Source organism: Rutidosis leptorrhynchoides, chromosome 9 (assembly GCF_046630445.1).
Source record: "Rutidosis leptorrhynchoides isolate AG116_Rl617_1_P2 chromosome 9, CSIRO_AGI_Rlap_v1, whole genome shotgun sequence".
Lineage (NCBI taxonomy): Eukaryota > Viridiplantae > Streptophyta > Magnoliopsida > Asterales > Asteraceae > Rutidosis > Rutidosis leptorrhynchoides.
This window is the reverse complement of record NC_092341.1, coordinates 39,250,810-39,278,124: the sequence shown is the minus strand read 5'-3', so window position 1 is coordinate 39,278,124 and position 27,315 is coordinate 39,250,810. Positions and strand designations below refer to the sequence as shown.

General features: G+C 36.7%; 2 protein-coding genes across 2 annotated transcripts; one reads left to right on the top strand and one right to left on the bottom strand.

Annotated features, from left to right (window-relative positions):
* The first annotated feature begins 11,642 nt into the window (after window positions 1-11,642).
* LOC139867618 (11-beta-hydroxysteroid dehydrogenase A-like) lies at window positions 11,643-14,207 on the top strand. Its single transcript, XM_071855983.1, has 6 exons — window positions 11,643-11,825; window positions 11,910-12,102; window positions 12,205-12,290; window positions 13,294-13,425; window positions 13,498-13,662; window positions 13,880-14,207. Exons 1-6 carry the CDS (start codon window positions 11,643-11,645, stop codon window positions 14,171-14,173), a joined length of 1,053 nt encoding a protein of 350 aa, XP_071712084.1. The 3' UTR covers window positions 14,174-14,207.
* Window positions 14,208-14,948: 741 nt separating this feature from the next.
* Window positions 14,949-25,467, bottom strand: LOC139867643 (SWI/SNF complex subunit SWI3A-like). The gene is made up of 8 exons (XM_071856008.1): window positions 25,362-25,467; window positions 24,738-25,276; window positions 23,675-24,172; window positions 23,401-23,592; window positions 23,141-23,280; window positions 23,007-23,056; window positions 22,568-22,710; window positions 14,949-15,253 (listed from the first exon to the last, which is right to left on the bottom strand). The coding sequence occupies exons 1-8, from the start codon at window positions 25,456-25,458 to the stop codon at window positions 15,056-15,058; spliced, it is 1,857 nt and encodes a 618-aa protein (XP_071712109.1). The 5' UTR covers window positions 25,459-25,467; the 3' UTR covers window positions 14,949-15,055.
* Window positions 25,468-27,315: the final 1,848 nt, after the last annotated feature.

The window sequence follows — 27,315 nt, the reverse complement described above, 5'->3', positions numbered from 1 at the left end:
CAAGTCGACACACACACATACAACCAGGAGGTTTCTTTATTTTTTTGTGAATAAATTCAATTTCCAGCATTTCTAATTTCTTTTATTTAATATAACTTTGGTCTATTAGCAATTTCAACCCTCCCCATCACATCTATAGTTAGGGAAGTCCTTAATTCTAACTTTGCACCATTAGTCCTTCTTAACTTAACCAATAAACTTAACTTTTATCCATTTAACATAAAACAACCTTTACCATATAATTTCTTAGCAATTAAAATTTACATAAAATAATACTTTAAATATTTGGGATGTTACAACTCTCCCCCTCTTGGATCGTTCGCGTCCTCGCGAACCACTCTTGATGCAATGACGGATAATACTTCATGAGCCATTCTTCGGGTTCCCATGTACATTTTACCTTCAATAATATTACCGACTTATTCCTCAAGTGCTTAACCTTTTGATCCATAATTTTTATCGGCTTTTCCGCATACCTTAACTTATTATCGACCTCAATTTCATTCAAAGGAACATAAGTTGATTCATCCGCCAAACACTTTCTCAATTGTGACACGTGAAACGTGTCGTGAATATTACTCAATTCATCGGGTAAAGCCAAACGGTAGGCTACCTTCCCAACTTTCGCCACTATCTCAAATGGTCCCACGAACCTTGGACCCAATTTTCCCCTCTTTCTAAAACGAATGATGCCTTTCCATGGAGAAACTTTTAACATCACTTTATCACCTACTTGAAATTCTATCGGTTTTCTCCTTTTATCAACATAAGACTTTTGTCGATCTTGTGCCGCCTTTATTCTTTCACGAATTTGGTCAATCATCTCGGTGGTTTGTTGTACTATTTCCGTGCTTCCTAATTCCCGTTGACCTACTTCGCCCCAACAAATCGGGGTTCTACACCTCCTTCCATACAACATCTCATATGGTGCCATTCCAATTGTAGAGTGATAACTATTGTTGTATGAAAATTCAACTAATGGTAAATGAGCATCCCAACTACCACCAAAATCGATAACACATGCTCTTAACATATCCTCGAGAGTTTGTATAGTCCGCTCACTTTGACCATCCGTTTGCGGGTGAAACGCGGTACTTACATGTAACTTAGTACCCATTTCCTCTTGAAACTTTCTCCAATATCGCGATGTAAATCGGGTGTCTCGATCCGAAACAATAGAAACCGGCACTCCATGCCTTGCAACAACTTCTTTCATATATAACTTTGACATTGCTTCCGACGACGAAGCTTCTCTTATTGCCAAAAATAATGCACTCTTAGTCAATCTATCAACAATAACCCAAATTGCATCGTGTTGTCTAGGGGTCTTAGGCAACTTAGTCACTAAATCCATCGTAATATGCTCCCATTTCCACACCGGTACCTCTAAAGGTTGCAGTTTACCGTAGGGCATTTGATGATCGGCTTTCACTTGAAGACAAGTAAGACACTTGTGCACATACTTAACTATATCCCTCTTCATTCCCGGCCACCAATAGTCTTTCCTTAAATCTCTATACATTTTCGTAGCACCGGGGTGAATCGAATACTTAGACTTGTGAGCTAAGTCAAGGAGCTCACTTCTAACATCACTTTGCAAAGGTACCCAAATTCTCCCATATCTAAGCCTTAAACCACGAGAATCTACCACAAAATCGTCAACTTGCCCCTTGATTCTTTCTTTTCTCACGTTTTCGGGCGATAATGCTTCACCTTGTGCAACACGAATATCATCAAATATTTGAGGTGATATTACCATAGCCAAGCTTGTTATCTTAATCGGTTGATGACTTGACTTCCTACTAAGAGCATCCGCTACTACATTCGCTTTTCCGGGGTGATATAAGATCTCACAATCATAATCTTTCACCAAATCGAGACCTCTCCTTTGCCTATCGTTCAAATCCCTTTGATCAAACAAATACTTTAAGTTCTTATGATCGGTATAAATGGAAAACTTAACACCATAAAGATAATGACGCCAAATCTTTAGAGCAAAAACCACGGCCGTCAATTCTAAATCATGCGTAGGATAGCGTTTCTCGTGTTCCTTCAATTGTCGGGAAGCATAAGCTATGACCTTCCCATTTTGCATCAATACACACCCTAAGCCTTTCTTAGAAGCATCACAATAAACCGTCATGTTCTCATTCCCTTCCGGTAAAACCAATATGGGAGCTTGAACGAGCTTCTCCTTAAGGAGTTGAAACGCTTGTTCTTGCTTTTCTTCCCATCTCCATGGCACACTTTTACGAGTCAACTTGGTGAGTGGGGTGGCTATTCTAGAAAAATCTTGTATAAATCGCCGATAATACCCCGCTAAACCTAGAAAACTCCTAACCTCGGTAGGATTCGTAGGTGGTTCCCATCTCATAATTGCCTCTATCTTCACCGGATCAACACAAATACCCTTCTTGTTAATGACATGGCCCAAAAATTGAACTTCACGAAGCCAAAACTCGCACTTAGAGAACTTAGCAAACAATCTTTCTCTTCTTAAAGTCTCTAATACTTGTCTTAAATGTACCGTATGTTCCTATTCACTCTTAGAATATACCAAAATGTCATCAATGAACCCAATTACAAACCTATCAAGCATCGGTCGACAAACTCTATTCATCAAATCCATAAACGCGGCCGGAGCATTTGTTAATCCAAACGGCATAACCACAAACTCATAATGACCATACCTTGTTCGAAAAGCCGTTTTAGGGACATCTTCTTCCCTCACCTTCAATTGATGGTAACCCGACCTTAAATCTATCTTTGAAAAGAAACTAGCACCTTGTAGTTGATCAAACAAATCGTCTATCCTTGGCAACGGGTACTTGTTCTTAATAGTGACTTTATTCAATTCTCGATAATCAATACACATTCTCATAGTTCCATCCTTCTTTTTCACAAATAAAACCGGAGCTCCCCAAGGTGAACTACTAGGACGTATAAAACCTTTATCTATCAAATCTTGTAATTGAGTCATCATTTCTCTCATTTCCGACGGGGCTAATCGATAGGGAGCTTTGGCAATTGGCGTGGCCCCGGGTATCAAATCTATTCTAAACTCTACCTCTCGCTCGGGAGGTACACCGGGCAATTCACTTGGATACACATCCGGAAACTCGTTAACTATTGGTACATCATCTAATTCAACAACCTTTTTCGAATCATCAACAACATGTGCCAAAAACGCACAACACCCATGAGACAAAAATCTTTTAGCCTTAGCATATGTGCATATAGGAATTGCACGCCTAGCTCGTTCCCCATAAATCCATATAACTTTTCCACTTGGTGATTGAACTAACACTATTTTCTTACGACACAAAATTATCCCCTCATTGTCATCTAGCCAATCCATGCCCACAATTACTTGAAATTCCCCCATTTGCATGGGTATTAAATCAATGACAAACTTTTCATCATCCAAAATAATTTCACACCCCTTAATGATACTATACACCATCACGGTCTTATTATCCGCTATTTCAACCTCTAATGGGTGTTCTAACATACTTGGGGTCATATTAAAATGCTTACAAAAAGAATATGATACAAACGACCGCGTAGCACCGGAATCAAACAAAACATGCGCAGGTAAAGAGTTTACAATAAAGGTACCTGACACCACATTTTGGGACTCCTTCGCTTCGAGTGCGGTAATCTGATGAGCTCGGGCCCTTGGTCGGCTATCACTAGTCTTCGGTTCCGTCTTAACCTCTTTCTTAACACTACCACTAGCTAAATCCTTCTTGTATTCCGGACATTCGGCTTGAAAGTGACCTTTCTCAAAACAATAATAACATTGCTTACCTTTCTTAGGACATTCGGCGGCCCTATGTCCCGGCTTTCCACAAGAGTAACAATCGGAGGTACCCGCTTTACATTCACCCGTATGATTTTTACCACATCTAGTACACAACTTGGCTTCTTTCCCACCGCTCTTACCCGACACAAAACCCCCTTTTGACTTGTGCGGGGATTCGGAACCAAACTTACCCTTCTTCGGACTAACATTATGCATCGCCTTAGAGTCTTGATCTAACTTCCGTTTAAACGCCGCCTTCTTCCTAAGTTCATGCTCTCTAACAAGTGCTCTATTCATCATCTCGGCTAAGGTCTTATAAGTGCTCTTGTCGATAAATTCACTTATCTCGGGATTTAACTTTTCATGATAATGATCCATCATCAACTTGGGACTTGACACGAAGTCCGGACAAAAACGAGACTTGTCATTGAACTCAGCATTAAACTCGGTCACCGACTTACTTCCATGCTCTATATTCATAAACTCGGATTTCAACCTACTAACCTCGGCGGGCGGAGCAAATTGAGTCATAAACATTTCACGGAATTTGTCCCATGAGAAACTTGTAGCCACGTCTCGCCCATGAGACTTAACTATAAAATTCCACCACTCATAACCACTACCCTTCATTTGATGTGCCGCGTAAATTACCTTTAAATGCTCGGGGCATTCACATAACATAAAAGTTTCTTCAATTTCGTCTATCCACCTTTGACTAACGATTGGGTCAACCTTACCATGAAACTCGGGGGGATGGCAATTTGCAAAGTTCTTATATTCAAAACGATCATCCTTTCTTTTAGGGGCTTCTACCTCTTCTTGCCTTACCCCACTTCCCCCTTCACCTCTTAAGGTAGGGTTATTGGCAACAAAAGTCTTTAACTTCTCATCTAATTGATCATTGATCAACGTCTTGATCTTTTCTAACAAGGTTGGGGTATAACGTATCAAGGCTTGCCCTATTTGCCCCGAAATGTCATTTGGCATGTTAACTTCTTCCGATTCGTTTTGAGAGTCTTCTATAGACTCCGTGGATGGGGTGCGGACGTACTCATCATCCTCATCTTGACCTCGGTTTGGCGATACAATAGCCATTCTGAAAATTACATTCAACCCATTAGTTCAAATACCGGTAACACCATTATTCATCAAAACCAAACAATCCGAAAGAATTCCTAACTCGATTCACCATGACCATAGTAGACGTCCATGTGTACTAAAATGAAGTAATAGCAATGGCCTGTTGTTATTACACCATTTCATTACACATCTAGTCTACCACGACATCATGGCTAGCGAGTATCAAACTCCTTACATAAACCAATTCGTAATCTTATTCATTATACTATGGGTCTTGTCAATGACTCTACCCTATGGAGCATGGCACAACTATACGACTTTAACACTTATGCAAGTCCTAAACCGCTTATCCTTTCGCAACAATGGTTTAAGCCTAGATAATCCCTATCGTGGGTTATCCAAGTCCCTTAAACCACAGCTCTGATACCAACTTTTAACGCCTTGAATCGAGTAAAATTTTTTTTTTTTTTTTTTGAAAAACAAGGTTACTGCCTAGACAAGGCTTATGCCGCGGCGCGGCCAGCCTTGTCGCGGCGCGACAATACACAGGAAAATTTATACTTCTTAGCCTTGCTTCTGTTCCCAACATCAGTTATATGCCGCGGCGCGGAGCCCTTGGCCGCGGCGCGACATAACACTAATCCGGGGGCTGATCTGCAACATTTCACTTAAACCAAACTTTTTCACTTTTCATCATACTCAAACATATTTAAAACTGCATAATTCATACACAAACATCAGAAATCAGTTTCTAACATCGTGAACCATCTATAAACAACATTTAGACAACAAAACGTGTTTTCATGAATCAAAACCATCATTTGGTCCCAAGTTCAACAATAACAAACATGACTCATTCAAAGCCCTTGGCGTTTAATAAGCGGTAACCGTAGAGCGTGATTACAAAAAGGGACTTGCAATACCACTTACGCTATGCCAATGCTCCTCTAGCGCTTTACACGGGCTCCTTACCTTCACGATGGACCTTAGCACCTAAAACATAAAACATCATAGGGGTAAGCTTTTGCACTTAGTGAGTTATAGGAAAGTAATAAAACACAAAACACAAAACATGTGGGCATAAATCATAACACTTATCCTTCAACCCATAGGTTGCTTGCATACATTCGGATCCAATTCATTCATACCATAGACATGACTTACTAGGCCGAACCTAGTAATCATGCCTAAGCTAACCATAGACATACTAAATATGCCTAAGCTATCATCATCTCATACATAGACACTTAATGTGTCTAAGCTAACACAAACCATAGGCAAGATTACTAGCAATGTAATAACCTTGCCTAAGCTAAACATCAACCATAGATACAACTATTAGGTTAACCCAATAGTTCTATCTAAGCTACATAACTAGTGCACTTAGTCGTTTCTCTCTTGCACGGATGCAATCCGAGAACACTAAGCCACTCTTGACCCGCCCATATTACCCCCTATGAACTCACCTTGCTTAATTGAATTTCCTTGATCACTTGTAACCTCTTTTCCTTGATTAGCACCTATACATGAGCTAATCTCATTAATCATCACTCAATCGAAAATCACAACTTTCATGTATTAATACACTATCATATACTTTCACATTTACTTAACCCCCTAATCACAACATACATACATTCTAGCCTTGATCTCATCTTTTCTAAAACAAGAATATTACCAATTAAACTTCATAACTTTAATCAAGTACATTTACTAGTTCATTTCTTAGCAATACATGCAACTTTTCCTTTAATCCTTTCATTATTTAAGAAATGTGCATACAATCCAATTTCATTACTAACACCCTTAAATTATCAAATAATCAATTTCTATAACCTTCAACAATAACCATAGTTCATACATGAACATCCTTCATCACAATTTCTAGCTAGAACACATAAACTTCTCATTGAGACATTTTAACAAACACTTGGTGTGCATGACTAGAAATCTAACTAGAACATCATCAATCTCACCATAATCATGCCATAAATCTATAATGCAAGTTCATACATGTAATTACTTCCAAAATCATCAACAATTCCATTCTAATTTATTCAAATGTGCACAATTTAACAAATAGCAACTTTCTTAAGCATAATCTCATCATTAACACACAATACAAGCAATACCTAGACACAAAATCCATACCTTGTCTTTTAGAGTTTAAGAACCCTAATTGTGCACCAAAAGAGTGAAATTGGAAGATTAAAGCTTGCTAGAGTGATTAAGGTGTGTTAGATTTCACTAAATTCAAGCTTGCATGAGTTTAATTTCATCAATTGGTGATCTCCTTCTTCTTCCTCCTCCAAGTCGACACACACACATACAACCAGGAGGTTTCTTTATTTTTTTGTGAATAAATTCAATTTCCAGCATTTCTAATTTCTTTTATTTAATATAACTTTGGTCTATTAGCAATTTCAACCCTCCCCATCACATCTATAGTTAGGGAAGTCCTTAATTCTAACTTTGCACCATTAGTCCTTCTTAACTTAACCAATAAACTTAACTTTTATCCATTTAACATAAAACAACCTTTACCATATAATTTCTTAGCAATTAAAATTTACATAAAATAATACCTTAAATATTTGGGATGTTACACGTTGTTTATATTTTTAGATGCGGGCGCGAATCGTGGCAAGGGTAAAGTTGTAGACTAGGCTTTTCCTCTTTAGTGCCTAGTGGATGCTTTTGGAAGTTCGACCTTATGTTTGGGTAGTTTAACCCCAAACTCATGCTCTAGTGATGTTTGGAACTTAAACTAATTGGTCGAAACTTATATTTTTGGGAATTGTAAAATGGGTCATCGAACCCGGATGTTGATGTAAACTTTTAATTAAGCGTATGCGCCATTTGAAACATGCAGCAATTAATTATGATTGATGATTGATGTGCATAACATGTTATACTTTTAAAAAAAAAATATATATATATATATATATATATATATATATATATATATATATATATATATATATATATATATATATATATATATATATGTACATTTTTATTGATATAACGGGTTGGGTCGTTACACCATATAGTCTTGGAAAGACAATCAAGGACTATCCTAAAAATAGAGAACACCACCTTGATCAGCATACCTGATACCTTGTTATTTAAAGCTACCAATCTAAAACAAACAACACCAAAAAGATGTCCAACAAACAAACTTGCAATAATGTAGGCAACAAAACCAAGTACACATGAGATAGAATTCAAAAGGAGTTTAATGCTCAAAGACATTAATAACAAATAAAAACGTTACCCTAATATATGGAGAACAGCAGTCGCGAGCATTAAATGGGAATTTAATTTTGCACAAAACCTAAAAAATTGCAAAAAAGAATGGAACATTAGCATCTTTAAACATACACTAACCTCACCATAACATATTTCACAACTTTCAAACAACTCAAGTATTAACAACAGGTAATGCATTAATAAAAATGTCTGTAAATAATAAACCAACTCTATTTTTCTAATATACACAACAATCAGATGAACTATTAATAAAACTCATAGAGATTCAGCAAATAAGCTGTCAAAGTGGGAGTCATTCCAACTACTAAAAATAGAGAATAAATCCAGTGATTCTTTAAAATGAATCAAATGATATATACAACCAACATGGACCCAAAATGCAGCCAAAATCAGGTGCGCGAATTACATCAGAAATCAACACCATCAAAGGCGCTGATGGAGGATTCCAGTAAAAAAAATACATCAGAACATACAGCAGACCTGAAAACATAAATAATACCCACCCAAAAAACAAACTACGACTGTTAACACCAACATTACGACAAAAAGTCGTCATCCTGATAGTACAACTACTCACACTTTTTCTTTATTGTAAAGTGTGTTGATGAAGGTGGATGATGTATGGTCTACGAATAAGGATTGTATTTTAGAAAGGGAACTCAGTAACACACAAATGAAGCATAAGAAGAAAGCCAACGTATCATGTTAGTGCTTAAACGACTCCTTAGTAAAATGTATAAAAATTTGTAGCAATCATTTATGCGTCCATACAAAATAAAAAATGTCAACTTTGCACAACATAACAGACCTCGTCATACATGAGATCCGTTTACATTGACAAAATTTAATTTCGGTTGTTTAATTGCATTGTATCCAATATCAAAGTAAAAAGATTCTTACGTAATTAGCATTAGAAGTTTGGAAATTCATCAAATAATTTCTCATAGGTCTAAATGCAAAATTATTGGTTAAATAACACGATCGATTTACAGTCGTTAATATAATACTGTTAACCATTCCAAACAAACACCATCAACAATAATTGATAGTGACAATACATATGTACCTACTTCAATGATGTTAAAATTTTGGAAAAAAGAACCTCCTAAAACCAAAATTTGTTACAGAGCTCGATGAAAGCTATATTATTAAACAAAACAAAATAAATACAGGGAATAAATTATCACAAAGAAAGATAAGAAAATGTACCTTAAAAAGTTGAAATTGTATAATCAAGTGGTAGATCATTATCTTCATCGTATGGGAAACCATGTTATCCTTCCGTCAAGCACACAAAGGGTAGCAAAAAATCACTAAACTTCAAATTAAGATTCAAAATTGTTAGGCATGACTAATATCTTCCTACTCTTAGAATGTCAAAACTGAACAACCATAGTGACAATCCAAAACTTAACACAAAACCCAATAAATCAATGACTTCAAACAAAATTATATACTTACAAACCTGTGGTGGTGGTGACGACGGTGGTGGTTACGACGATGGTGTTTACAACGGTGGCGGTTGGGTCGGTGAATGTTCAACCACCATGGCCGTCGTTCTGGCGGTTACGGCGGTTGTCTACAACCGCTGCTGTGCTGCAAAAAATACAACGGTGTAACTCCATTAAAGCTTACAAATTATGTTAGGTAAATTGCATTTGAAGCTTGACCAGTCACCGTTTGTGAACTTGGATCGCTAAATTCGCTGGGAAGTTAGTGATGCAAGTCGATGTTGTGACCTGCATATGGTAGGGTTGTGAGAGAGATGTCGAGATGGATGAGAGGAAAAATCGCCAGAGAGAGCTGGAGAAATTAAGATAAGTGAATAGAGAAGGAATGGCTGAGTGGTGATAAATAATCCCTCCGTCTCATTCCAATAGTCCACAGACAAAAAACACGCAGTTTTAGAAAATTCTACTAACTTCATTTCTCCACCAATGAAATATCTTCTCTCTAGATCCACTAATGAAATATCTTCTTTCCTTTCTATTTATGGAAGTGGACTATCAGAATGGGACAGCCCAAAATAAAATACTGCCCTATTGGAATGAGACGGAGGTAGTATCTGATAAGGTAAAAGACCAAAATACCCTTAGAATGTCACTGTTGATGAACAGTGTAAAAAAATTTGCTCAATTGTAATAAGTATATATAGTATATAACTAGAAATAGTTCGGACCGCACGTTGCGGCGGTTGCATTTGAAAATACGTTGTTTGGTATGTATTTATTATATCAGACGATATTTATGTATAAAATGACTACGTATTTATGAAAGTAACGTTCTTTTTACCGATTCTTTCTCTTCTTTATTTATATCAAAACCAAATGATGACACCATGATAAATTCTAGTGTTTTCTTTAACTCTCCATGAAAAAAATAAATATACCTAATGGTACGCGCGTTGTGTTGGAACATTTTTAGCGCCTTTTATGAAACTAATTTTGAGCGAGAACTAAGAAAAAAATTGTGGAAAAAAGGAAAGAAATGGGGCAGGAGGACTCGAACTCAAGTTTTTTTCACTACAAACTAATGAATTTACCACTTCCTCTAGCTAACCACTTAATATAATTCGTTGATTTTGCTTATTATATATATATATATATATATATATATATATATATATATATATATATATATATATATATATATATATATATAATGTATCTAAAATGTTATCCTTAAAACAAACACCGTTTCGAATATAATTAGTTGCGTTGTATTCGCAAAATTATTTCGAGTTGAACGGTGATGACCGGAAAAACTAACTCGCGGCGAAAAAAGAGATAAATCCCGTTACAAATTTGGGTGAGTTTTATTTATTGATTGTATATTAAATTAGCAAGTTGCACTTTAACCCCCTAAAGTTACTCTTAATACACTCTTTTTACCCCTAAATAATTACAACATTTATCCTTCAAATTTGTTTCACTTTACCTTTTTCTTCCTTGATAAAAACCACATGTTCAAGCATGCAAAACTACCAAAAATTTGATTACATTTCCTTTTTCTTCCTTGGTAAAAATGAAATGTTCTGCAAAACTACCAAAAATTTGGTAACATTTAGTAGATATGTAAATAAATGTAAATGTAAATGTAAATAAATATAATAATACTATATTTGTTCTATCATAAGACATAGGGGATATCATTTATTTTATTGTATCATAAATCATTAGTTTTTAACACATACTTTCAATTTTGATCAGTAACTAGAGATAGGTGGTCTTTCTGGAACTAATGAACTATACATAGTTTTCTGTAAGGATAGAAATCAAATATCAACTTACACCACCGCTTGAATCAAGTGCACGTGGCAGTCTCTACGCAATACTCTGACCACCGTTTTCATTTTTAAATATCATCATCATCCATCGTTTATACAGTACACTTCTTAAACTTCATCATTACAAAACACACAAACAGTATAATATAAGTCAAGTAATACATACACTACTAAACTAAATAAACACCACTATTAAGCATGGATTTAGTAAACGGATTCTTGAATCTTGTTGCACCACCTTTCACCTTCTTCACAATCTTACTCTTTCTCCCTCCTTGGCTCTTTATTAAATTCTTCCTTGGCATCCTTCGTTCTGTTTTCTCCGAACATATCTCCGGCAAAGTCGTCCTTATCACCGGCGCCTCTTCCGGCATCGGCGAGGTATCTAACTACCTACCTACTAATTAATCATTATTGTTTTATTGACTGTCACTAAATTGATCGAGTTTAATTTCGTACATGCAGCATCTGGCGTACGAATACGCTAGTCGAGGTGCGCGTTTGGCGCTTTCTGCTCGGAGAGAGGAAAAGCTCCGAGAAGTTGCTGATCGGTGCCGGCATATCGGGTCGCCGGAGGTTATTGTCATCCGTGCTGACGTGTCCAACGCTCATGACTGTAAACGGATGGTTGATCAAACCGTTCATCATTTCAATCGATGTATATATATAACAGCTATTCTATATTTTCCAATTTAAGTGTAATTAAAGTACTAGTACATATTTTGGTGATATATAATTGTGTTTGTTTGCGTGTATGCAGTGGATCATTTGGTGAATAATGCAGGAATTTCACAAGTTTGTATGTTGGAAGATGCCGAAGATATCACCAATTTACGACCGGTTATGGTAAACAGCGTGACTTTTATCTTAAATTGATAAGTTTTTTTTAGCAGAAATTTGATTTTAGTGAATTTCTAAGCTTATGGTTGTAGAAGACCCCGAGCTGGATTAGTTTCCGACCAGTGTTTAACTAGCAGATCTATTTGGTCAAAGTTGTCAAAAGTCGGTCAAAATGTCTGGCTAGCAGATTTATTAGGTCACAAGTTGTCAAAAGTCGGTGAAAAATTGAATACAATTGAAGTCGAAGTTCCCGCATCTAGCCCCATCTAGTCTCCCACTTGGTTAATTTATTCTGTCAAAATTTTCAAGAGTCCAATTTAGTCGTAGGTCAAAAATCGGTCGAAGCACGTCGAAGCACTTCAAATACAATTACAATCGAAGTCGAAGTTCCCACATACGAGACGTGTCTCTCACTATATTTGGTTAAAAATGTCAAAAAGTCCAAAGTGTTAGGTCAAAATCGTTTAAAGTAGGTCGAATACAATTGAAATCTAAGTTCCCGCATACTAGTTTCCGACCGAATAGTCCTGACTAGCGTCCGACTTAGCGGATTTATTCGGTCAAAGTTGTTAAAAGTCCAACTTACTCGTAGGTCAGATATCGGACCTATCGGTCGAAGTAGGTCAAACTCAAAGTAAATTAAAAAATCTGTAAAATAAGTCAAATTCAAAGTTCCCACTCCCTAGTTTCCGCAGGGGCGAGTCTAGTAGTGGACCCCACTATTTAGAATTTTTTTTTACAATGTATCATTCATTTTTTACATGAGGTAAACAACCACCGATGTACCTTTCAAATATAATTATCTTTTAACAAAATTTGAGAGTTTCCATTCTAAAGTTTACATTCTAAATTCGCCATTGAGTTTCCGCTACGGCCAATTAGTCTAACCGGTTAGGACCCACCATTACCGTCTAGAGACTATTCAGCTTTAAATTGTGCATAATAGTACATTTTCTTTTTCTTAAAATTATTATAAACCCAATTTTACAGGTTTGTTTTTTTTTGACAGGATATAAACTTTTGGGGTTCAGTTTACACTACAAAATATGCGGCTCCACATCTCAGAAACTGCGGTGGTAGGATCATCGCGCTATCGTCTGCAGCTTCCTGGATCCCTCTTCCTAGAATGAGCCTCTATAACGTAAGCTCTTATACTCAAAATATCGATTGCTGGTACAAATGTGTTATAATGGTGAAATTTTTGTGATTATAGGCAAGCAAAGCAGCACTAGCACAGTTTTATGAAACTATGAGGGTCGAATTCGGGTCAGACGTGAAGATAACAATCGTGACACCAGGATTCATCGAGTCTGAACTTACTCAAGGCAAATTCCTTTCCCATGAAGGCAAAACGATAGTTGATTATGACGCTCGAGATGTAAGCTAATTAAAGCTTCTTCATTTAATATATACTACTCGTTCTGTCCTAATTTATTGTTCAGTATATTATTTTGGGATGTACCAAATTAATTTTAGTGATGTGACAGTCTTTTTTTTAAAACTATGTGTTTTTTGACTTGCGGACGGAGGGGGAGTATTTGTCAAGTACACTTCTTTTTAACGTATTGAGCAAGTTTTAATGATTTAATATATAGATGCAAGTGAACTTGTCTCCGGTTGAGAAAGTTGAAAGTTGTGCGAGGGCGATAGTAAAACAAGCGATAAGAGGTGATCGTTATGTGACGGAACCATCGTGGATGAAAATGAGTTACATGTGGAAAGTGATGTGGCCTGAAGCGGTTGAATGGGTGAACAGGTTGATGTGTATGACGACAGTTGGTGGAGAGTCTCGACACGATACTTTTGGGAAGAAGATTATGGATATTGCTGGAGCTCAGAGCATTCTGTACCCAACTAGCATTCAGTCGTCTGAGATGAAAATGGAGTAGCGATGCTAATCATGTGTGGGTCCTGTTATATAGTTTCCGTATAGTTGTTTTTTATGCGGTTCTGCGTGTATAAATAAAAAACCAGTATATGCTTGTTTATGTCTATTATAAATGTGTGTTGTTATGGACTCGTGGATGTTTATTGATGAATATTTCTGTCTACCGTGCTTTACTTAGGTTATAGATGAACTTCTTTATGTGAGAATTGTGTTAACAGAAGTAACGAGTGCATAAATTTAACATGAATCCAAATAAATTTCAAGGTTTATTTCTCTCTTATATTTCTTCGGCGATATTTAAAAACATATATCCAACTCAAATTTGTATGTGATGTATTAAAATAACAGTCTATAATGAAAACGTCTTCTCGCCCCACATTAGATGCAGAAACAAAAAGGTGAACAAAAATGTACCGTAGAAAATAAGGTTCCCAAGATCGCCTCACATTAGATGCAGAAACAAGAAGGTGAAAAAAAATGGACACCACTAATATGACATCATATATCTTTTAAATCTATAGTATTTTTTTTTTTAAATCATAAAAGACACTACTAAATTATACAATGGACCTCATATATTTGTCGAATTTATAATTTTTTAAAGATAACTATGTACTAAAATAGCATTCTAATATAATTACTACTGAAAAAAGTTTCAAGGCCCCATTAAATTATAATTTGAAAAAAGTTTCAAGGCCCCATTAAATTATAATTCTAGACAAGATACGTGATTCCAACTATCTAACAAATTGCTTACAAATAAATTGATGCTCCTACATATTCTAAATTTTCATTCTCATCATAATACAAATTAAACAATCAGATAATTAGATGTGCCAAATAAAACAACTAATCTAATCTAAAGTCTAAAGTACATTTCAATCTAGAGTATAATCTCTACTTGGGACTTTCCAATGGAATGATCCCTCCATCTACTTAGCCCAATATCAATGGCCTTGTGAACAACATCCATTCGCTTTGTTAACAGCGATTCTTCCACCTCCATCATCTGAGTCGACTCGTTTTCCATTATCGCCTCTACCTCTCTCAACAGTTCCATCTTATATTGCAACTTCTTTAACTATTTTATATTTAAAAAAAAAAACACCATCCATGTCATTACAATACAGATGGAGTGGTAATTTTACTTGAAAATGAGCTGGCAGTTTTCTTGAAGATAACAGTCAATTTATAATTAATTGGAATTGGAATTATCTAAATCTAATGACAGCCCCTAGCGCCGTCACTAAGATTATATTGTATGCATAATTTGTACTACATTAAAGTAGTGGATGGGGTAGTTATTAAAAGTTAGTGGGCAGTTACCATTAGTGTACAATTAATCAATGCGTGTCCGAAGATATTATGGGCAGGCCCTTACGATTGTCATTAGAAAAGTCATTTTTTAATTTCAGTTATCACATACGTTGATGAATTGCCTCACGATGCTCTCATCTTGCCTCTTCATCTTCCATCGCCGGTAACCTCACAGGCAACCTGCAACCTTTTTTTCTCATCAATCGTTTACGTTTTTAGCATTAGATTTAGATTCCCTTCTTCTTTTTTAATTATTTGCAAACATGCCCAACATCACCCTATCTCCTTTCACACCCATATCACAGAATAACCAGCAACAATCGAAACCCTTCATCCCCAATAATAACCACAACATCTCATACAGACCGATCAATGAAGGCGTGTGGGTTAAGGTGGACGGAAAAAAGCAACATTCATCGGCCAAAAACCCTAACCCTAATGCCCAAAACCTGCACCACGATGTTCCACATCACAGCCGTCACCCCTCCAATCCTAATCCTAATTTTCCTAGACTAAACACATCGTCACATCAGATTTACAATAACTTTAAACACCGGGAAACATCCGTCAATCTCATTAAACGTTTTGGAAACCCTAGCTATGTTTCAACAAACCCTAACACAAAACATATCACTGAACCGATCCATAAGTCCAGAATAACCTCTTACCTATTCCATAACTTCCCCGATAATTGGTGTTCCTTTGATTTTTGGGACATATTCAAAAAATACGGCAATATCCATGAGGTTTACATTCCTAAGAAGACTTTAAAAAGTGGTAGAAAATTCGGTTTCGTTAGATTCCTTGATGTCCCTGAATTTCACAAAGATTCACTTGCAAGGAGACTCAATCTTATCGTGGCCGGTGACTACATGCTTAAGGTGTACAAAGCCCGTGATATCGATGTCAAGAAACCTGATGTACAACATAAGGCAACGAATGCATCCCCTGGTAACAATACTCCTGTTCCCTCCTATTCTAAAGTTGATGATAGAAAATTCAATGATGTGATACTCAACAGGCAGGCTACGAACAATCAAATTCCATCGATTAAGGTAAACTCTAACGCCGAACTTATTCAAATCCTTGGTCAAGCCGTCATTGCTAAAGTAAAAGATCTTGAATATTTAGAGTACTTTAGCGAAATATGTGAAAGCGAGAACCTTAGTGGCTTTACAATCAAATACTTAGGTGGACATGATATAATGCTTATATTCGATGAATCCGATCCTGCCCTTGATTTGATTAACAACTCGAAACACCCACTATGAAAATGGCTTGAGGATATTAACCCATGGGACCCCGAGATATACAAAACTTCTGGTAGAATAGCTTATATTAACATTCTTGGGGTTCCTATTACTTGTTGGTTGAAAACCACCTTCATCGATATTGCAAAAAATTGGGGTGATGTTATTGAAACGATTAATTGCTCGATCACTAACGAGAATAATCAAGACTTATCGCACGGTTCGGTTATTGTCAAAACTAATAACTTCTCACCGATAAATGGTCAAGCTATTATTAATCCAGGCGACATCAACCAAACTACGGTTTATATCACAGAAGTTCAAAACTTTTCAATGTTTAATTTATATGGGGATATCGATGATTCTTCAAACTGGGATGATGAAAGTCTTTCGGATGATCAAATCTCAGATGAAGAGTCCCATTTGGACTGTGATAATCTTGTTGATGGAATAAATGTTATGAACTATTATGCAAGCAACCACAACTCTGAACGATCACATACCATCACTCCACCTGAAAACCACACCACATCCACCTCCTCCAAACGCATGGATACCATACAACTCCAAAATAAAGACGACAACCTGTCTCAAAATCCACCTATCACCTCGAATCCCATCATTTCTGACGACACCATAAACACACCCACACACAACATACCGGACACTACAACCGAACCTATAGTGGACGAGCCACCCCCCATTCCCAACTTTCCTGTCCACGAACCCTATCCCAACAATCCTAGTACATCAGTTAATGAATTGACCTCTCCTAAGACCATGAACACTCCACAGACCACTAATGTCGAGCCCACCCCAACTACCCAACCACTACGGACTGAAGTTTCACCTAGGCGCAATAATCTATCAGTTAATGTCGAGCCCACCCAATCTACCCAACCCCTACGGAATGAAGATTCACCTGGGCCCAATAATTTATCTTCTGATCACCCCGTTTCCAAACAGAACACAAGAGATGGTGTATTTTGTGACATCTTGGAACCTAATCACGAGCCAGATAGCTCCCAGAATACTAAAGATGACCTAATTGACACCTCTAAACCACTTGAAACTCCCAAACCGAACTCCCCGATTAATTTTATGCCCGCTCCAAATGTCACACAACAAACCAACTCCGATCCATTCGATTTAGATGCATTACTCTTTACCGGTAACGTTATTGCTAAAAAGAAAAAAAAATTTCATAACGTTACCAATCCTATCCCTAACCCAAAAAATACGTCACACACATTCAAAAGGGTCAGAAGAGAAGACACTTCCAAATCCTCGTATGACGATTCCCTCATCCCTGATAAAACAAGACAAAGATCCAACATGCTATATATTAAACACCTTGCGAGAAGCGGTCAAAAACTTAGAATCTCACACTTGGCTAAACGTTGTAAATCATCATCTACTATCGGTGGTAACTCGTCACTTTATTCTAGAGGACCTAACAATGATAGGACGCGGGCCAAAATTAATAATAATACAGGTTCCTCTAATAGCAGCAGTTTGGACACAAATGAATTCGGAAAGTGTATCGGGATCCGTCGCAACATCCAATGATTTCATCCTCCGTTGCATCGTTAATTGTAAGTTTTCTCATGAGTACGATCTCTTTAAACATTCGGGGTATTGGGCAAACGGGTAAAATAAGTTGGCTTAAACGTATTTGTAATATCGAAAAACCTACGATTTTAGGACTCCAAGAAACCAAATGTGGACAAACACGTGACAACACCATTGAATCCTTCTGGGGTAATTCTGATTTTAAATTCGTCCAAAAGGATTCGGTTGGTGCATCCGGTGGTATCATAACTATTTGGGACACTAATATCTTCTCATTCAAATACGCTATCGAGGGTGAATTCTTCTTAGCAATATGCGGATCATGGCGGGATATGATTCTGAAATTGCTTTCGTTAACGTATATGGTCCTCATTCCATCTCGAAAAAACAAAGACTCTGGTCCGAGCTTTCATCTCTAACTAATTCCCTCAACATCCCTCTCATCTTCTTTGGCGATTTCAATGAAGTCAGAAACAAAACAGAACGTATGAACACTGAATTTAACCAACACTGGGCAGATAACTTTAATAACTCAGGCTTAATTGATCTCCCTCTAGGTGGTAAAAGATTTACAAGAATATGTGAAAAAACAATGAAGTTTAGTAAACTCGATCGATTTCTTGTCTCCGATGGTATATTTTCAATCTGGCCTAACATATCCTCCAAAACTTTAGATCGTGGCCTTTCTGATCATTGTCCCATCATCCTAAGAAACATTCTCTTCGACTCCGGTCCTAAACCTATACGGGTGTTTGACACATGGCTCGATCTTAAAGATGCCGATACCGTCATTGAAAGGGCTTGGTCGATCCCGATAACCGGTAATAGACCTGATTGCATTTTCCGTAATAAGCTAAAAAATGTTAAAATGGAACTTAAAAAACATAGTAATCACCTTGTTAACATAGACTCACAAATCCGCGAGCATCTAACCGAATGCAATAATCTGGAACATACCGTTGAAAACAGACCATTATCTGAACTAGAAAAACAAAAATGGATTGAAGAAAAAATGCAATATATGGCTAAAGAAAAAAAGAAAACTATTATGCTTAAACAAAAATCAAGAATTAAATGGGCACTTGAGGGAGACGAAAATTCAAAATATTTCCACAATTATATCAAACGACGAACAAGTAAAAATAATATTCACGGTTTGTCATTAAACGGATCATGGTCCGAAGATCCTTCCTTAATAAAACAAGAAGCATACTCATATTTTAACAACCTCTTCCAATCCAAACATCTCCGTGAGGAATGTCCATTCGATAACGTTTCACATCTCGAATATATTACTTCGTTGGACAATCAGATCTTAGAGTCTAAATTTAGTGAAAAAGAAATATGGGAAGCTATTAATAATTGTGATTCTTCCAAAGCACCTGGCCCGGACGGTTTCAATATAAAATTCTTTAAAAAACACTGGGAACTAATCAAAAACGACCTCATTAAATCCCTCGATTGGTTCTGGTCCAACTCTGAAATATCCAAAGGATGTAATGCTTCCTTCTTCACCTTGATCCCGAAAAAATCTAATCCTATCGGTCTAAACGAATACAGACCAATATGTCTTATAGGTAGTTACTACAAAATCCTCACCAAAATACTATCCAATCGCCTTGCCAAAGTCATTCACAAAGTCATAGGTTCCGAACAAACCGCTTTCCTCAAAGGCCGCAACATCCTGGACAGTGTCCTAATTGCCAATGAAGTAATTGATGAATTAAAACGGAAAAAACAAAAAGGTCTAATCTTCAAAGTTGACTTCGAAAAGGCATTTGACTGCATCGAATGGGATTTTCTATTTAAAACCATGCAACACATAGGCTTTGGTTCAAAATGGATTAGCCTTATTCGAGCATGTCTTTCTTCTTCTTCTATTTCCATTTTAATCAACGGCTCACCCACCAGAGAATTTATCCCCGAAAGGGGAATTCGACAGGGTGATCCCATATCGCCGTTTCTTTTCATCATCGTCGCCGAAGGTCTTAACATACTTGTCAAAAGAGCATTATCCAATGGTCACCTGCAAGGTTTAAAAATTGGCCATGACAATCTCGTCATCACACACCTACAATACGCGGATGATACAATCTTTTTTGGTGAGTGGAATAAAAGAAATGCCAAATACATCTCCAAAATCCTAAAATGTTTTGAAAACATATCAGGCCTCAAAGTCAATTTTCGCAAAAGTAAACTTTATGGTATTGGAACATCCACCATCGAAACCGAACAAATGGCCAGCTATATTAACTGTTCTGCGGGTTCTACCCCGTTCTCCTATCTCGGTCTCCCTATTGGTGTACCCACCTCACATGCATCCTCTTGGCAGCCAATCATAGAAAAATTCGACAAAAGATTATCGGATTGGGCTGCCAAATCTATCTCCTTCGGGGGTCGTCTTACGATCATCAAATCCATCTTAAGTAGTATCCCATTATACTACTTCTCACTATTCCATGCACCCGCCGCTATCCTTAAGGTTCTTGAATCTAAAAGACGGAAATTCTTCTTGGGGGGGGGGGGGGGGGGGGGGGGGGGGGGGGTTCTTCAAATGATAATAAAATTAACTGGATTAAATGGGATCAAATAATTTTGCCATATGAAAATGGACGTCTAAACGTGGGGTCCCTCTTTGCTAAAAACATTTCACTACTATGCAAATGGTGGTGGCGCTTTAAAAACGAACATAATGCTCTCTGGGTTAAAATCATAAAAAGTAATTACGGGTCGGGGGGGGGGGGGGGGGGGGGTGGGGTGGGGGGTTGGGGTTGGGGTTGGATACTAATGTTTCATGCAGGAATATTTCAGGTCGCACTATTTGGAAAGAGATCATTAAAGCCGGGAAAGTCGCAGACAAACTAGGCACCTTCTTTACATCTTCGATTTCAAAACGTATCGAAAACGGCACATCGATTAGTTTCTGGCACGACATATGGATCGGATCTGAAAGGCTCAAAACACTATTTCATAGATTATTCATGTTGGAATCTCATAAAGACGCAACTGTTGCCGACAGAATTTTAAATGTCAACTCGATTTCAATCGGAAATTGGGAGTGGTCCCGTTCACCTGGTGGTCGGGCATTAGATGAACTTACGGAACTCAATAATCTAATTTCATCCGTAAGTATTACGGATCGCCCTGACTCATGGAAATTCTCCCTTGACACATCCGGCACCTTCACTACATCGTCATTATCGAAGTTAATTAACAACCTAAAATATGGCATCCACTCTCGAAACATACTACTACCCCGCAACAAATTCATCCCACAAAAGGTTTTCATATTCTCATGGAGAGTCATCCAACTAAAAATCCCGGTTAGAAGTGAACTAGATAAAAAAGGAATTGATCTACACACCATCTTATGTCCCTTATGCGACCACCATATCGAAACCATTGATCACGTTTTAGTTAATTGTCATCATGCGTCTTCAATTTGGACACAACTGCTCGACTGGTGGAACCAAAATAACACAACAATCTCTAGTATCAACGATGTCATCATCTCCGACCAAGGATTTTCACATAACTCCATTGGATCTTCCTTATGGCAAGCTACCAAATGGATTGCGTGTTATATAATATGGAAACATAGAAACTTAAAAGTCTTCTCAAGTAAAGTGTGGAATCCCGCCATGATTATCTCCGAGATACAATCTCAAACCTTTAGTTGGATCTCAACCCGTTCTCGGAAGAAAAAATCTATCGATTGGCATCAATGGCTCCTTAACCCTTCCTTTTATGTGGCATCGCCTCCAAATCGCATGGGTATCGGTTAACATGACATTACATAAATCGGGTAGTGCTCGCAGTCCCTTCTTAGCTTATGTGGGTTAGATTAAAAGAGATGGATGTTTGGCAACTTTGTCGCCGCTTGATCGGTACTGTTGTCTTCTCCTTCCCTGCTTGTTTTTTCAAGTTCGTTCCCGCCTAACGTTAAGTTGGCTTCGTCGCTCCCGATCTTTAATTCACTATTGTTTATAATCCATAATCCAATTTCTCTGAATGTTCCGATAATTCTCTTTCATTGTATAGATGTGTGTAGGGATTTGTAATATTATATTCCAGATTATAATAAAAATACTTTTTGCTTTTCAAAAAAAAAAAAATTTCAGTTATCATAAACTAAAATATTTTAGTAAAAAGATGGATTTGGAGTTCTCATTAAACCAATGGTATATGTTTCTTAAAAACTGAGTTAGAATGTCAGCTGATGTGATAATACAAAATATAAATAATTTCTAGCTCACCTGTGTGTTAAGTATGGTCGACACCAAACGTTCAACTTCTATATCTTCTTGCATTGCTAATAGCTTGGCTTGCGCAGCAGCAGCACCAAGGGCTGTTGCACTTGTAGCGCTCATCCGTAAAGGTAAAGGCATTACACCCTTCTCTGTTAAAATTTAAAAAACAGTTGATTCAAGTTCCTTGTACAATAGATGATGGATTAAAAGCAGGGGCGGAACATTTAAGGGACAAAAGGGGGTATCCGCCCCGACCACGATTTCGGGGAAAAAAAAATTTTACACTAAAAAAAAAAAAATTTACGAAAAAATAAGGTTTTTTTTAGTGTTTGCCCCCCTTCGATTAGTTTCTTACCCCCTTTAATTAGTTTCGCCCCCTCTCGAGTCGGGGTCAAGTTCCGCCACTGATTAAAAGGTACAAATCGACAAGCATATATGGATATACCTGATTCATTAGGCCGTGTCTCCATCTCTGATTCATTGCCTTGAGCAATCCTAAAAAAAAAAAAAATATATAAATAACTATTTTTTCCAACCATAAGGTAAAACATGCAAGGAAAAAATATCTCGATAGATAACCTCTCAGACTCGTTGACATTTTTTTCTTCACTATCAAATATTTCCTTTGGAATTTCATTTTCGTCACATAACGCTGTAACGGCAGCTTCTGCTGCAGAAGCTACGACATGTGGACCAACCACAGTAGAGATGCGAGCAACCTAACACAAGTAAGAGATAAACGAAAGTTTAATGAGTAATTGATCACATCAATTTATATTATATTATTGAACATTACAATATCCACAATCAAATTCATTATTAATCACAACAATGCATACCTGTTGCATCAATGAATTACCGATATTTGGAAGTGGTTTCGAGTGATCGCTCTTGGGCGGACAATGGTCCTCCAAATTTCCATCCTGCTGATTCTGATTCTGATTCTTATGCTCAATAATTTGACTATCATTTTCTCTTATCTCTTCATCAACGACTAAAGACGGTGTTACTTTTTCATCTCCATTGTCTATCTGCAAAGAAATTAAATCATTCGGTCGAGGAAATAAACGTGAAAGAGAACTAATAAAAAAGTTAAAAGCATAACGTATTAACCTGCTCCACTTTTGAGTTGCTGGAATCTGATATTGGCGCAATGCATATTCTCTTTGGAGGGGGGCCTTCAATATCAGTATCGGCATCATCATTCTGTTGACTTTTTCTTTCAACGTCAATATGTTGACTTCCGTTATCTTTAGTGACTTGTGGTGCCAGAGGGCCTCCTTTAACTCGACTATGGTTTTTTACGATGGTGTCCCGCTTTCTACATATCATATATGTGGGTCCTAACATAAGTTGTCCAAAGGCTAACTGTATAAGTTTTGAAATACAATCAAGTTTACTCTTAGTTTTAACAGTTTGAGCTACAAGATCCCAGTCATCTCCATGTTTCAATACAGATTCGAGAAGAAGCAATGTTTCTGCTTCGGTCCACGCAGCAGCACGATTCGCATTGTGCGGAGAGTCATCGACAAATTTATAATCCTCAATGGATTTGTTCTTTCCATATGATCCAGCTTTATAGCACTTGATACAAATTATGGAACTCACATCCTGATACAGATAAATCAAATAAGAAAATGTATGACAAATTAACTACACTAAAGTTAACAAGTAATTTGGCTACATCAAGTCTAAGTAAGTGTTTGTTTTTTAAGATGTTTTTGTCTAAAGATCTGTGGACCATGTCTGAAAAGAAGATGTGGTCTAAAGGTCTGTATGTTGAATACTGAAGACGGTTTGTTTTTATGTCTGCAAAATAACCTGTTTGCAGCACTTATAAGCAGATAAGCACATTTCTAATTCTGCGAGTTTGCAGACGGAATAAGACATTATTTTATCCTATGTCTTTAGAAAAACAAACAGTCTGCAGTAAAAACATTTGCGCAACATAAGACATAATAAGATCTGCAGACTGAAAAACATACGACACCTAACTTTTACATGTAACTTCCTGTCATATGATTAAAAAAACGATCAATTGTCTTTCTAGCAAATGAAAATAACCTTAAGTAAAAACATAACTTCTATCAGAATAGTAAGCTTAGATACATTGCATTGTAATTTGGCCTAAAATTCACCAAAGTCATAAACTTACATACATTGATTTGAAGATTACCTTAACATACTTGTAATGACCAGCCTCACATTGCTCCTTGCAATTTCCACACACCAACTCAATCCACTCCTGATAAACATCCGAATGAGACGAAAGTGGCGGCATCTTAAAATCACTCCCATTCATTTTACATCCATTCTTCAAACTCACACTATCTGGTATCGTAACCACCTTCAACGAATTCGGAATCGAAACAACCCGAACACCATAAGGCGGTCCATCCTCAACCTTAACCTTCCACTTCATTTCATCATCAACCACCTCACCATCGCAAATCACCGACGAATCAACACCGAAATTAATCAATCCTGATTTTTCGAGGAACTTAAACACCTTAAGAAGATAATTAACATCACCGACTAACCATTTCCTAGCTTCGGAAAACGTTAACCTTCTAGAAGGATCTTCTCTGTACTTCGAAATTATAAAATCTCGATACTCTTTGTAAACCCTAGGGTTTCTAGTGAACGAATTGCCGTAGAAAAACTCTTTTAGTGAAGTTTTTTCAATTTCGTGAATGTTATCCCATGAAAACCAGCCTATAGATACAGAAAAAAATATATAAATGTATAAATTTAGAAAGCTAGGGTTAGGGTTTGGTTTTAAAAAGGGGAAATGACTTACCGGCGGTGGCGGGGATGGTGTAGAGTTCGAATTGGCAGCGATGATCGTCGGCGGGAACGTATGGTTTTAAAAATTGGTGGTTTGAAGTATTCTCCATCTGGTTAATGGATTTTGCAGCGAGTGAGTTTATAAAATAACTGAGTTAGTAGCCCGAGTTGATTATAAGTTACGAGTGGTGACTATGGTTTGGTTTACATTGGCTTGGGTTGTCCACTTGTTGTCCCATTCCTTTAATAATAATATACATAAACGGAGTATTTATTTATTTTTTTTTTTTTTTTCACTTTTCGTCGTTCGATGACTCGCCACCTAGGAGTTTTCAATTAGGTATTTGATCATTTGATTACTTAAAAAACTATCAGATGAAACACAAACCAGGTGCAACTTAAAAAGTTGAGAAAGGCAAAAAACAAAGAAGTTGGAGCATAAAGCTGAGATAGAAGCGTTTGGTGAATTTATCAAAGACGCTTGAGTGTTTTTAACTGTTGTAGGCAGTTGTCCTTTTGGTCTTTACATGGGTCTTAATCTTCTAAGTCGTTAGGTATATTGGTCTTCTTCTTGTTAGGCTTTTGATTTTTTGGTTGGTTTTGTGTTCAGTTTACTTGGGTTTTTTTGTTTGTATGTTTGTAGGAGATTTCATTTTTGTGATGAGCCTTCTTTTGTTATAAAAGTTTTCTAGTTTTTTCGCCAAATAAAAATATCAAATGAAACACAATGATTTAATAATCACGTATTGAGAATAAAACACAATGATTTAATAATCACATTTTGATGCAATATGAGATGACCTGCTTTTTTATTTTCACCTTGACTAACAATTGTAATAATTAAGGTATTACGTTTGATTCTCAAACACTATTAATTAATTATTTATGTTTTATTTATTGGCAGAGGAGGTGTTGATTTATATTCATTTATTACTTACAAAAATGGGTTTATTTGGAATTGATTACTACTATTATTTTTTCATGTAATGTGTCAAACATAAAAAGCCACTTGTCATGAATTGAACCAAAAACTAATGTTAATGCTTAAAACCTCCTAAACCCATTTGTGTCCTCAATCATCATAGTATTATGGAAATGATATGAATTTTGTAACCATATGTTGCTTAGATTTTGTTTTTTGGTTCAGTAAAGACCCCCCATTCATAATTTACATACATCAGCTAGACTTGTCTTCTCCCATGTTTTCTTTATTCTTTTATTTATTTATTTAATTTATTTATTTTTATTTTCTTTTATTCTTGTCATTGTTGTAGTACATTGCAGATGATTTCCATGTACCCATGGAAAGATTTGAAGCGGCAGCTCCTTAAGGTACTTTGATGTACAAACTTTTATACTTTTATTATTATTTGGTCTTGAGCATGAGTTTCTAACTTCGTAGGATATTAGTAGAAGGTATAAAACTCCACTACTATTGAATATATGTTATATAACACACGTCCATAAATTCTGTACTAACTATTTTGCTTTAAAAAATTGAATTGTATACTGTTATCATTGTAGGTTACAATTAGGCCAGTTGGATAATAGGTCAAAATACAAAATGGGTCCAGGAGGAGAAGTGGTAAGGTTCTAATGTGGGAGGCAATGAGTAGGTATTTGGACCGCTTTAAATCAAGATTGACCTTTTATTTTCTAGCTAAATGTTTTTGTTACGGAGATAAAAACGTAAATCATATTCAACCCGTTTGGCCGTTTATATAGAGTCTTCATGCATCTTTTCACTAAAACTGAAAATTTCAGCTGCTAATGCATTAGGTGTGCTCTGTTGTTCATTTGATATATTTAGCATTGAACAATTTGATATATTTAGCATTGAACAATATACTAAATATACATTGATCATACACAATGGTGGTGTATAGAGTGCCATGGTGTAGAGTTGATTGATCGAAACTCAATGTAGATAATAAACTTGAACCGTTTAAAAAGATATCCAAATCTGA